We start from the raw sequence: 13,152 nt of genomic DNA on the forward strand, positions 1-13,152 counted from the left end.
AAAGGACATAATTCACTCTCCAAGCCGTTTGGGTTGGAGAACAAATATATTAACTTCAGCTAGTGCTTTGGGCTTAGTTGCAATAAATATTGATTTGATATGAGAAATAGCCTCCAATTATAGTTAATAGTAATAAAGATACTTTACCTGTTAAATGAGAGGAAAAATGCAACAAAACAGGAGACAATTATATTACCATCCAGGAGATACTAACCAGTGGTGTCTCCATGGATAGGAACCTTGTATGCCAGTCAGTGCTTAAAGTACACCTGGCTGAAAGGGGTGCTAGATCCAACACATACAATTCCAATAGCTCCAGCCAGGTCACTGAGGGGTGCTCAGTTCAGTCCTGCCTGGGATGAAAACCCCTTAGGATTGGCTACTTGCCTGCATTGGCGGTGAGTTATATGGGCCCATGGTGCACGGGCTCCAGCAATATTCAGTGCCGGGTCTCTCCCCCAGCCCCACCTGCCGCCCCTGTGTGTCCCCTTGGAGCATCCCTGCCTGCACCCTAGGCAGCGGGCGGTTGCCCTGCCATTCTGCGCTGTCCTCCCTTGCCAGCCGGGAGGAGGGGCATACGTGATGGCAGCTCCACCCAGAACCCACCTCAGGGGAAGCGAGGGGGCTTCCTGGACCTGAGAGGGGCCCTAGGAGCACATGCAGTGACAGTGATGCAGGGAAAGTGTGTTTCCAGGGGGTAGGGGAAGGGGAACGCCTATCACGGAGCTCGCTGCTGCCAGCAGGAAGAGGGCTGGGGGGACTGTAGAGTTCTCCTGTCTGGCCCCACCCCGGGGGAAGCCTGCCTGCACCCCAAACTCCTCATCCCCAGCCCCCAGAGCCTACACCCCCCCCAGCCAGAGCTCTTTGTCCCAGCTCTGAGCCCTCTCTTGCACTGTGAACCCCACATCGCCAGCCTTCACCCCCAGACCCCAACCCTCTGCCCTAGCCCTAAGCCCCCTCCCACATCCCCAACCCCCTCATGGGGGCAGGGCTTGGACCCATTCGGGCCACCACCAAAAATTATACAAACCTGCCACCCCTGCTTTCCTGCCTCCCTAGGGTGTAAGCAGCCAATCAGAGCAGTTGCGGACCCAGGCAGAGCTCTCTTACCCTCCTTTCTGTGGAGGAAAGAGGTGAGCGCAGAAAGAACCCAGCAGCAGCTCCTCCCATTTTGTGAGAACTGGGGTGGCTCCTCTGTTCCTCCCCACACTGTCTGGGAGGAGGGAGGACGTGCCCCAGAAGGAGCAGAGGTGAAACACTGGGAGCAAAAATTATATGGGGGGGAGCCAGGGCACAGCCAGTGTTTTCATTTCTGTAGAAGATGCCAGTCTTGTTATTTACCAGAACATGGCCTTGGCCTGTTACACGGTGTAACCCTATTAACTCCAGTAGAGTTTTACCAGTGCAGCTGATAGAATATACCGCATTCCTTGTCTTGAATTTTTCATGTCTTGATCCTTAATTCTTGGAAGCCATTTTATTTTTATTATTATGTATTACAATGGTGCCTGTACCCCCCCTAATCTAGCCCATTATACGAGGCATTGAACAGACACATAGTAAAAGACTCCCTGCTCCAAGGAGCTTACGCTTGAATTTTACTAATTTTCCTTGTGGGTTTCACTTAGGATGCAGATACAATATATTTCAGTGTGATAAAGCAAGGGCAATCTCCTTGATTTTTTTTTCATATAGGGGTATGTATGTGCGTGAGCCTGTTACACTTCTTGTTTGATGAATTTATTTTGTGCAACCCAGTGAGATGACTATGATTTATAAATGAGCTGTTTCCTTTTTCCCCCCCCAGTACCTCAGTACAAAGCTCCATTTTCTGTTGTCAGCAATTTATCCATGATCTACCTAGACTGGAGTCACACTTTCCTATTGAACGGACAGCTGAAGGAGTATGTGTTAACTGAGGGCGCCCAGCGTGTCTATAGTGGCTTTGACACCATGCTGTATTTACCAAGGACATCTGACAAAAGTCAGTTTCAGTTTCCCATTGCTATAGCTTAAGGACTGTGTTTATCTAGTTTCATTACATGTTAAATTTTACGAAGTCGGCCAGCCAATGCACAGCAGTGGAATGCCTCTTTAGACTTCTAGTTTCCTTGAAAAGCTGATGGTGTATGCATAGTAAGGTACTCTTTATCCTGATGATTGAATGCAGTTTTCCATTAAAACCATGTTAGTACCTACTGTGATTTATAGGAACAGTGGTTATTTGAGGTACAGGGGTGGGTGAGGGGAACTGATGATGTTTCTGGATGAATTCTACCCATTCCATGAGATGGGTGTAGATGGCCAGGAAACACTGTGAGGCTGGCCTCCTGGCGTTTACTACAGATCTTCCTCTCAAAAGGAGGAGTGGACAAAGATACGATGTGCTCTCTACCCCCCACCATGTCCCTTTCAGGGCTCGATTCTGTAAGGTGAGGAGCACGTTAGCCCAATCCGGCACATGCTTAACATTAAGCACATCAGTCGTCTTGCTGAAGTCAATGGGACTGTTCACATGCTTAGAGCTGACCACATGCTTATGTATTTTGCTGGATTGGGCTAGAGTGCTCAGCGCCTTGCAGGACTGAGCCCTGGAGGACTCACGGAAGCGGGTAGAAGGCATATCCTCCTGGCCGTGTGGATAGTTGGGATCCACAGGGAAGAGAGCCCTGATACCATAGAAGGTCATCACATCCACATTGCATCTGTACCTGCTCCTTTCGTTGGCTGCACGGATTCTACTGGAACTATGCTGCTTTTGATAAAGTGCTAGAGGCCTGAGAAAATCTTCCTGATTAAGCTACTTCATATTGCAATGATGTTCAAAGTGCTTTCCGAGGAAGTACAGTCAGCGCCAACCTAAATTGATGCTGAAGCTACAGAAATCATTCCAAGTAACCCAGTTTGGTGGGGCAAGGGACTACTGTGCTGGGCAATGTGTGCAGACAGTATGGCAGCAGCTGGACACAGTTTTGTCCAGCTGTCTCTTGACAAGTTTTCGTATGACCTTCTCCAATGTATTTGCTTGCTAGCTGTGCATGTGGGCACAGTGCATCTCACCGTGTGACTTGATACAGACCGCTGCCATTTTCAAATGCTCCTAATGTAATCAAACAATTCCTCAAACCACCAAGCCCTCGAGGAAATCATGGCTCAGCTAGATTTCAGCTTTCAGACTCCAACCCCTATTCCAAACATTTATTTATTTAACAATGGGAAGGGTTTGTTTGTGGGGGTTGTATCTTCCCATTATAATAAACAGAGCTGAGGGTTTTTCTCGAAGTTTCTTTAAAAATTGACTGTCAGACACAGACCCAAGCATGCACTATTTCGTTTGATTTGGAAAGTTATGAGCATGTGAAAATGGGGTGGTATAGGGGAACAATAACTACTAACAATACCACTGTAGTATACAGTTTAATATCTGACTATTAGTGGATAATCAGGCTTCAGTACTATATTAGGATCCACTAGTGTTGACTGCTGTGCCTGGGGGGGGGGTCCCATTGTGATTGTGCCTGAATGCAGCAGTGCACAGTAGCAGGTCTTGTTGGAGGATCAGGGCTGAAGCATTTTGATAGTCCCATTTGAGATTTGTAACTCTGTATTTTGCCTTTTTTATTCAGCCTTTTCCTTTCAAGTAACCTGTACCACCGATGAAGGGAGCGCCATCACACCAGTGATCAAATACAGCACTGCTACTGGATTTGGTAAACACCTAGACACGTTACCTACTGATTATGTGTGAATTTGTGTTGAGCAATTAGGTGTAACCCATACTGGATCAGATCAGATTTGGAAATAGAAGTTATTGATCTGACCCAAGTTGTTTCTTGAAGCATTAAGGTATGTGGCTAATGTGTCTTTATCGCCAGCTGAATTCATTCAGGAAGATTCTTTTTATTGAAGCAGGTGCTGTCTTGGAGGTTTTTTTAAACCAATAAGAATTTCACACACAGTTCTTTCCCTCCCACCAAAAAATCAAACAAATGCAAAACCTGCTAACAATGTACATCAGCACGACGATAGGGATGGTAGCTTACTGCCTGTGTTAAAGCTGAAATAGAAAGCAAATCAAAACCCTTTGGGCCCTTTATATTCCTTCAGAATTTAACGGAACAGCTTCATGGTTTTTTGTAAATGCTACATGCTTTGTCAGTGGGTTTCTTTTTGTTAAACTTTAGCAAGATCAAGTCCTGACCCCTCTCTTCGTTACAGGTCTCTTTGGAGGACTGGAATGGGGTGGTGACATCACAATAGTTCTATAATTAGAAAGACCAAAAAAGAATTTGAAGAACAGCTAGCCAAAGACTCCAAAAGTAATAACAAACAAAAATTTTTAAATACGTCAGAAGCAGAAAGCCTGCTAAACAACCAGTGGGGCCACTGGATGATCAAGATGTTAAAGGAGCACTCAAAGATGATAAGGCCATTGCGGAGAAACTAAATGAATTATTTGCATCAGTCTTCACTGTTGAGGATGAGAGGGAGATTCCCAAACCTCAGCCATTTTTTGGGGGTGATAGATCTGAGGAATTGTCCCAAATTGAGGTGTCATTAGAGGTGGTTTTGGAACAAATTGATAAACTAAACAGTAATAAGTCTTCAGGACTTGATGGTATTCACCCAAGAGTTCTGAAGGAACTCAAATGTGAAATTGCAGGACTACTAACTGTAGTCAGTAACCTATCATTTAAATCAGCTTCTGTACCAAATGACTGAAGGATAGCTAATGTGACGCCAATTTTTAAAAAGGGCTCCAGAGGTGACCCTGGCAACTACAGGCCAGTAAGTCTCACTTCAGTACCGGGCAAATTGGTTGAAACTATCATCAAGAACAAAATTGTCAGACACATAGATGAACATAATTTATTGGGAAATAGACAACATGGCTTTTGTAAAGGGAAATCATTCCTCACCAATCTACTAGAATTCTTTGAGGGGGTCAACAAGCATGCGGACAAAGGAGATCCAGTGGATATAGTGTATTTAGATTTTCAGAAAGCCTTTGACAAGATCCCACACCAAAGGCTCTTATGCAAAATAAGTAGTCGTGGGATAAGAGGGAAGATTCTCTCATGGATTGATAACTGATTAAAAGATAGGAAACAAAAGGTAGGAATAAATGGTCAGTTTTCAGAATTGAGAGAGGTAAATAGTGGTGTCCCCCTGGGATCTGTACTGGGCCCAGTCCTATTTAACATATTCATAAACTATCTGGAAAAAGGGGTAAACAGTGAGGTGGCAAAATTTGCAGAGGATACAAAACTACTCAAGCTAGTTAAGTCCCAGGCAGATTGTGAAGAGCTACAAAAAGATCTCACAAAACTGGGTGACTGGGCAACAAAATGGCAGCTGAAATTTAATGTTGATTAAATGCAAAGTAATGCACATTGGAAACCATAATCCTAACTATGCATATACAATGATGGGGTTTAAATTAGCTGTTACCACTCAAGAAAGAGAACTTGGAGTCATTGTAGATAGTTCTCTGAAATCATCCACTCAATGTGCAGCAGCAGTCAAAAAAGTGAACAGAATGTTGGGAACCATCAAGAAAGGGATAGATAATAAGATCGAAAATATCATATTGCCTCTATATAAATCCATGGTTTCCCCACACCTTGAATACTGCGTGCAGATGTGATCGCCCCATCTCAAAAAAGATGTATTGGAATTAGAAAAGGTTCAGGAAAGGGCAACAAAAATGATTAGGGTTATAGAACGGGTTCCATATGAGGAGAGATTAATAAGACTGGGACTTTTTTATTGGCAAAGAGACGAGTAAGGGGGGATACGATAGAGATCTACAAAATCATGAGTGGTATAGAGAAAGTACATAAGGAAGTGTTATTTACTCCTTCTCAAAATACAAGAACAAGGGGCCACCAAATGAAATTAATAGGTAGCAGGTTTAAAACAAACACAAGGAGGTATTTTTTCACGCAACGCACTATCAACCTCTAGAACTCCTTGCCAGAGAGTGTTGTGAAGGCCAATACTATAATGGGGATCAAAAGGGTGCTAGATTGATTCATGGAAGATGGGTCCATCAATGGCTATTAGCCAGGATGGGCAGGAATGGTGTCCCTAGCCTCTGTTTGCTAGAAGCTGGGATTGGGTGACAGGGCATGGATCACTTGATAACCTGTCTGTTCATGCCCATTGGGGCACCAGCTATTGGCCACTGTCAGAGGACAGGATACACGGCTTGATGGACCTTTAGTCTGACCCAGTATGGCCGTTCTTATATAGGCTGAAACTTGAGCTTTCCAGTCTTCAGCTGAGGAATAGGGCTGTTGACACAAGGCCTGATCTTGTTGAAATCAATGGAAGTTTTGTCTTTCACTCTGGGGAGAGCAGGGTCAGGTCCCTGGCCTGCCCAAAGAGCATCCAAATACAGAGGTTTTGCTGCTGTTAGGTACATAGGAACATAGACCTGAGGATCATCCTGTTTCCAATGACAGAGGAAGCTGTAAGAACCCGACAGTAGGCAGATGAGGAGGAATCTGCCCCCCATCTTAGGTCTTACCCTGATCTCTGACAGAGATTGGCTTAAAACCTGAAATACAAAGTTTTAATATTCCCTTTAAAAACTTTTTAGCAGTGAGCATTATAACTCTATATGTTCTTGATAGCCACATAAATGTCCACTCCTTTTTGAATCTTGTTATGATTTTAGCCTCAACACCATCCTGTTGCAGTGGGGTCCACAGCCTAATTGTGCATCATGTGAAAAGTATTTCCTGTTTTCAGTTTGGAATTTCCCACTGTTGAATTTCATTGGCTGGCCCCTTTGTTGTGTGGCAGGGAGAAAAGTAGCTCCCCATTTTCCTTCTCTAGGCCATTCATTATTTTATATACTTGTATCATGTCCCCTCGTATTCATCTCCTTACTAAGGTAAACAATCCCTATCTTTCAGCCTTTCTTTCTGTGAGAATTTTTCCATTGTACCTAATCACTCGTCACCCTTCTCTGACCCCGCCTCCCCCATGGTGCAATATCCTAGTACTCCACACAGCACTCCAAATGAGGCTTTAGTATGGATTTGTATAAAGGCATTATATTTCTCATATTATTCTTCATGCCTTTCCTTATACAGCCAACCATCTTTTTGTTTTTGACCACTAGTTATATCTCAGACATTTCATCCATGGCAAATCACCACACCAGGTTTCTAAGAAGAGACAATGGAAATTCCTGGAAGCAGAGCCCTGGCAGATGTAAACATGGGTACTTGTTGTTGGCCCATATCTGAGATCCCTTCCACAAGTGCTGATATTAGTTTTCTCTGTGAGCCACATCCATGTTAGTATTAAGCCATCAGTTTGAGCCAGTCTCAATATGCAGGTATGGAGGAGCAGTGGATTAATTTTTAATCTACTAGAAGAGTGGAGGACATTGTCAGTGTCCTGCATTAAAACCTTGTTTCCTGAACCAGAAATGGGGTATAGGATATCACACTGTGAAAACCCCTTAAATGTCTTTGAACCAAAGCTGAAATAGGACTTCAGAGCCAAAAAGATTTTGTTTTGTTAGACACCGAATTTCATTTCCTTGGCCTTATCTCCTTCATGTTGAGGTGTGGCAACTAAACGATGCATTTATTTTTTATAACCTAGATGTGGTTTTGTGGCAAAGACATCACCTCTCTTTTGTTTTTGTTGCTAGGACTCTAGCACATTCAGCCATCTTTAGATGCACTGCTGCATATCCTCCAAAGCTACTATTGCTACAATGCATTCTCTCCCCGCTCAGTGATTGATTTTTCTAAGCTGTGCAGTAATGTGCACTTTGTGTATCTTTTTCATGTCCCTGTCCTAAGCTTTTTATTTTATTTGGCCTCTCTTCGTTCATCCTCTTTTTGTGGCTTTATTGTTTTATAATCTGTGCTGCAGTGTCTACAACAGCAACTGCTTCGTGTGCTGAGCTATCATGCTGCAGAAAATATCCTGTCTGCACCTCTCTGAAATTACCCAATGTTTCAACTGTTCAAGGTTACTTTGATCAACCTTTTTTGAATTCCCCCCTCCTCTTTCCTAGGAGATGCCAGTGCAATGGTGATTTCCAACCCAGGCAGCAATGCCAGAACTTTAAGCATAGTCTCTCGAGTGCAGTAAGCTTTTTATTATAGCCCACTAGCATATTGAACCATTACACCACCTTGAACATAAGTGCAAATAAGCACAATGTGACAAACTGCTTCAGACTTTTTTTCTAATATATTATAAAATAAGGGGACGATCTATCACTAAACCGCTTTCTAAAATAATGTTTCCCTTTTACCTCCCTGGATTATACAGGTCCTATATTAACAACTCCTGGAGAAAAGGATGAAGCAGAGACTAAATATGCAAAATTTTACACTGAACTGTGGTTTGTGATATTAATGGCAGTTCTAGGTTTGATCCTCTTGGCTATTTTTCTGTCCTTGATTCTACGAAGAAAAATAAAAAAACAACCATATGCAAGAGAAAGGCCTCCCTTAGTTCCACTCCAAAAGCGGACATCACCAATGATGGTATATTCACCAGGAGACACCCACATGGTATGTCATGCAAAGCACAATAATGTGTATTTTTATTGTACAGAGAGTTTCTGCAATGGAACATATGTTACAAAGGATAATGGTGCAGTCTAAGGGCATTAACTTACAATTTAAATATAGTAAGAGGGAAAAGGTGCATATTGCTTCATGTGAAAGAGTATCTGTAAGCAAAACCCAGGAAAAGACCCAAGCTGTAAATTGGGAGTAAGTGGTGACTACTGTTCAAATAAGCAACAGAACTTGGCTGGGTTTTTTTCTTGGTCAGATACCTCAGTGATGAATGTGGTAGGAAGACTGAGATGTGTTTAATTCTGTAAATGACACACAGGTAGGACATCTTTAGCTTGATTGTATTATTGGGGAGGTCGCTCTTCAGGTATTGATACACTGATTAGGCCAGATCTTTAGCTGCTATAAATCAATATAGCCCCACTGAACTCAGTCAAGCTGTTTGTCGTCACAGTTCAGGGTAGCTAAACCTGTATTTCCCCATAGTGGATCAGTAAAGGCACCAACTCTTGGTTTCTAGCTCCACAGCCATTTCTTTTGTTGGTGGAGACTAGTCTCCCCCTTCTGACCGGGTATTCCCCGGCTCTGCTGTTCCCTTTGTATTCCCCAGCACAGACAGGTTGTCCAAGCACACGTGCTTGCTCTCTCTTCAGAGACTGGTTGTCAACAGTTCTAACTTACTGCATAGCACTTCCTTTGCAAGCCTACTTTATTCCTAAGGTGAAAACATCAAAAATAAAAAAAACCTACACACATGCGAACAAGCTTACCAGAGTCCACCCCAACCCTAACATGGATTCTGACAGCCTTCCACCCTTACCCTAAAGATTGGGGCCTTCTGTGGAGCTGGGGCCCTGTCCATTTGCTGGATCAGGAAGGCGGCTCTGGGTCAGTGTAAACAAACTCAAGTTATTTATCCCAAACACCTTTCTTTGTCTCTTGGACCCTGGAGAACCAAATTTGAACTAGGGGGAGAATTTGCTCAAGCTCTTTCTAAAGAAATCCACTTCACACATATCATTCCAAAAAGACCTTTGGACTTCCTCCTACCTTCCAGAGATTGCATTGATCTTCCTACTAGATAAATTCCATACAATCTCACCGTACATATTTGCATTTTAATACAATGAAAACTAATTCAATAAGGTTTAACTTAATTCAGCGAAGTTCATTCAGGAAATCGTTAGTCTGTCACTCTTATTTATACTAGCTGAGGAGTTGCCCCATTATGTAAATTAGTTCTCAGGCAAAGGGAATAAATATTAGAATAGTGCTCACTAGTTTCCCATTATTTCAAGTGACTGAGTACAAACTACGGGCTTGATCCAGCACTCATCAATGTCAATGGGAGTTTTGCCACTGACTTCAGTGAATGCAAAACCACAGCATTTAAAAGCCTGCTGACACATCTAGACTCCTCAGATACCATGGTGATAGATGACAGTATAAAATCCTAGATAATTATAGCAACCAAAAGCATCTTTGTTCCTTTTCCTTCATGTTCCTATCCCCTGTTCTCTCTTGCTTCACGCCTTTCTTTGGGGGCTGCTTGGGCCTGCTGCAATAGGATTTTCCTGTGTAAAAGCTGAATTGGGGGCTTTAACGTGTTCTTCACCGTTTAGCATGTACGAGTATAAGCAAAAATTGTGAAGAACCCTGCCGTCCAGGAGCATGGTTGTCAGACTGGAAAGAGGAAGGGTGGTATTTCTGTGGATTCATCCCGCCATCTTGTGCTTCTGTAATGTGCCCTTCATCAGGGAACAGGAGCCCTCACCTGCCACAGCTGCTCAGTTTGTCAGGCGCAACAGCACTGATTAGTAAGCATGCTGCTCTCATGGCTTTATTTAAAGAATTATGTTAACAACCCATTAAGCTGCCAGTTTAGATCTTTATGTAGCCCCTTAAGGGCCTGTGAGAGTTCGGGCTCCTCAAGGAGTGGGGTTGAGCTGGGGGCCAAGTGGGTGCCTTAAAGGAAGATGTGTCTGTTTTCAGAAGGACCCCCTTGAGTTAGAGGCTGCTTGCCTTAGAAACACTATGTGGCAACTCTTAATGTCAATTACAAAAGGCTAAATGAGAAACTGTTAAAAAAATGGTAATTTAGCTTTTGAAATACAAAGTGAGACCTGAAAACAGCCTAGCTTGCCATGGAGTCACGTCACAATAGTCGCTTGGCGCTGAGGAAAGGAGTCCAATAATACTTGTGAACATTAGTGAGGAATTATATAAAACCCCCTACTGAGGAAGGGTAGTAGTAATCTGGCCATTTTAGGATGGAAACTGAGGAAGAAAGTAACATACCCACAGAAAGTCCTGTGATAACGAAGGTAAGTGCTGAGGAGCCAGGACTTCCTGGGTTCTAAAGACCATTAAATCTCTCCTCTCTTTACAACCTCTTCCCCACTATTTTTTCTCAGCTTTTTTAAAATAATTTTTTTCTTAAATGTACAGGCAGACATGTCAACAGCTTGAAATAAGTCATTCAAATCTGTATCAATTCCACATTGTGCCATCCGTTTCAACAATATAATTGTGGCGCCTCTTTGGCTAAACAAATGGCAGAAATTTAAATTGGAAAAAAAATGTGCCTTATATCCAATTTCTCCTTGGGAAAATTAAGGAGTTAAACAAAAGGGACGGTATCTTTGTCTTCTACACACTCATATATTTACCCCCTTTATATTCTCCACCTACAATGCTTTAAAAATGCAGAAAACCTCTTTAATTGATAATCCCTGCCAGCAGCATCCTATTGCAACTCCTTTACAAGTTCCTGTCATCTCATCTTCACAAGTATCACAGAGCAGAGATAAGGTAAGGCTTTGCTGTGCTTATGTCTGCGCACACATTTTAGTCTGAACTGCTAGGAAAGGGCTATAGATGCTGTAGAGAGAGGGATTCATTTTTGTTTTATCATCACTTTCAAGGTGACACCGCATACAGTGCAGGTTTTACACAAAACTCAATTACTGACTTGAATTTGGAACTTTCATCCTCTGCTGTCCTGTACAAATACTACAACTGAAACCTGCCTTAGAGACCAACAAATTAGTTTTCAACTGCCATGAGTTTTTATTGTAAAAATCATTCCATTGTCCTGTAGTTGAGTACAATGTCCCAGCTTCTCACCTGGTGTAAATCAGCATAGCTCTGACCATTATTTTTAGCTCCATTTACAGTGTAATCTAACCACATACTAAAACACTTGTCACAGCACCTGGGCTAATGTAGCAATGCTGTTAACAACTCTCCTCCCTTTCAGTTTGAGTCTATTGCCGAGATGTCCGAGTCCGCAAGTAGTGTTACTCTAAAAAGTTACACAATGCATTTTGAGGTATAGTTAGCGAGTATGCAACCTGTGTGCTGTGGCAACCAAACCTGAAGTGTTTTGCATGAGAATTTCTTGCATGGTGCATGTTTTATTACTGCACAACTGTTAGCAGTTAAAAATTCTGAGCTAGATGACGCAAAGTGGTGTATAAAGTGTATAATAAAGCAAGTGCATAGGTGTGTGTTCCAGTAACACAGAGAATACAGTATGTTAGAAAAACCATTTGGGGCTCTACGTGTCCATTTAACATATAATTTGCTTTACACAACTTTCTGGAAAGCGAGAAAGGTCAAACGGTGGATAGAGACAGCATAGTTACACAAGTTCACAAAACATTTTGTGAAAAGCTAGTTGCTAAAATTGCCAAGTAGTGTCCCCTGACAGATAAGCCAGGTGCTTCTAACCATGCAAGTGTTGCACTGGTTGGCTATTTCCTGGTTCAAAAATGGAATGGCAATTACTGTGGTGACATGTTTCAATCGCATGCTTAACAAGAGATCTTCAAGAGATCACCTTGTTAAACCGCATTGCAGCAAGCCATTGTTTCCACAGGGAACAATAGCTGGAGCTAGTGATAATGATGTTCTGTTATCAGCCTAAAAACCTTTACCATTAACATGTTACTTTACTACTATGGCTTTTACTACAAAATTAGTTATTTTCAAGGGCTTTATTTTGCAACAGAAATGTATTTGAGCTGAAATGTTAATCTATTAAATTTTTCATGTAAACCTTTCATATGCACATCCCTTTTATTCCAATATTCCTAGGGACTAGCAGATACAAAAATTCCAGGACCCAGCTCTCCTTTGAGTAATCGTAGCAACCAAAGTACTTCCGTTCTACAGCTACCAAGTCAAAGCCAGATGAGCCGTACCTACTCCCAAGGTTCTTTACATCGCAGTGTCAGTCAAGTTATTGATGTCTATGACAAGAAGTCCCTAATAGAAGATTCTGTGTGGGATACCATTATACATGGTCATGATAGTGGTTCTGTAAGTTCTTATTCTAGTTCTACAATTCCCTGAGTTAGCCATGAATGCATGCACATTTGGCATTAGCTTAGTAACTGAACGTTTACCAAGATGCGGGGCAAAAGTTCCAAAAGCATCTAGGCCCAGATCTTCAAAGATAATGAGAGTTACTTGCCTAAATACCTTTGAGGCTCCGGGTCCTAATGACTAGCCTAAATCCTATTTTCAGAAGCAGCTAAGTCACTGTGATTCATGAGCCAAGGTCTCACTTTCAGAAAAGGTGCTTTTGGAA

The 13,152-nt window shown here is 42.5% G+C and overlaps 1 protein-coding gene across 1 annotated transcript in view; it reads left to right on the forward strand.

Moving 5' to 3' along the window:
- USH2A (usherin) overlaps positions 1-13,152 on the forward strand; it is a 577,940-nt gene that overhangs the window by 564,022 nt on the left and 766 nt on the right. The window contains exons 68-71 of the mRNA XM_039530373.1: positions 1,808-1,984; positions 3,627-3,710; positions 8,305-8,549; positions 12,657-12,881. Of these exons, the coding sequence (XP_039386307.1) occupies positions 1,808-1,984; positions 3,627-3,710; positions 8,305-8,549; positions 12,657-12,881 (731 nt within the window). The remainder of the gene's footprint in view (positions 1-1,807; positions 1,985-3,626; positions 3,711-8,304; positions 8,550-12,656; positions 12,882-13,152) is intronic.

Source organism: Mauremys reevesii, linkage group 3 (assembly GCF_016161935.1).
Source record: "Mauremys reevesii isolate NIE-2019 linkage group 3, ASM1616193v1, whole genome shotgun sequence".
Classification (NCBI taxonomy): domain Eukaryota; kingdom Metazoa; phylum Chordata; order Testudines; family Geoemydidae; genus Mauremys; species Mauremys reevesii.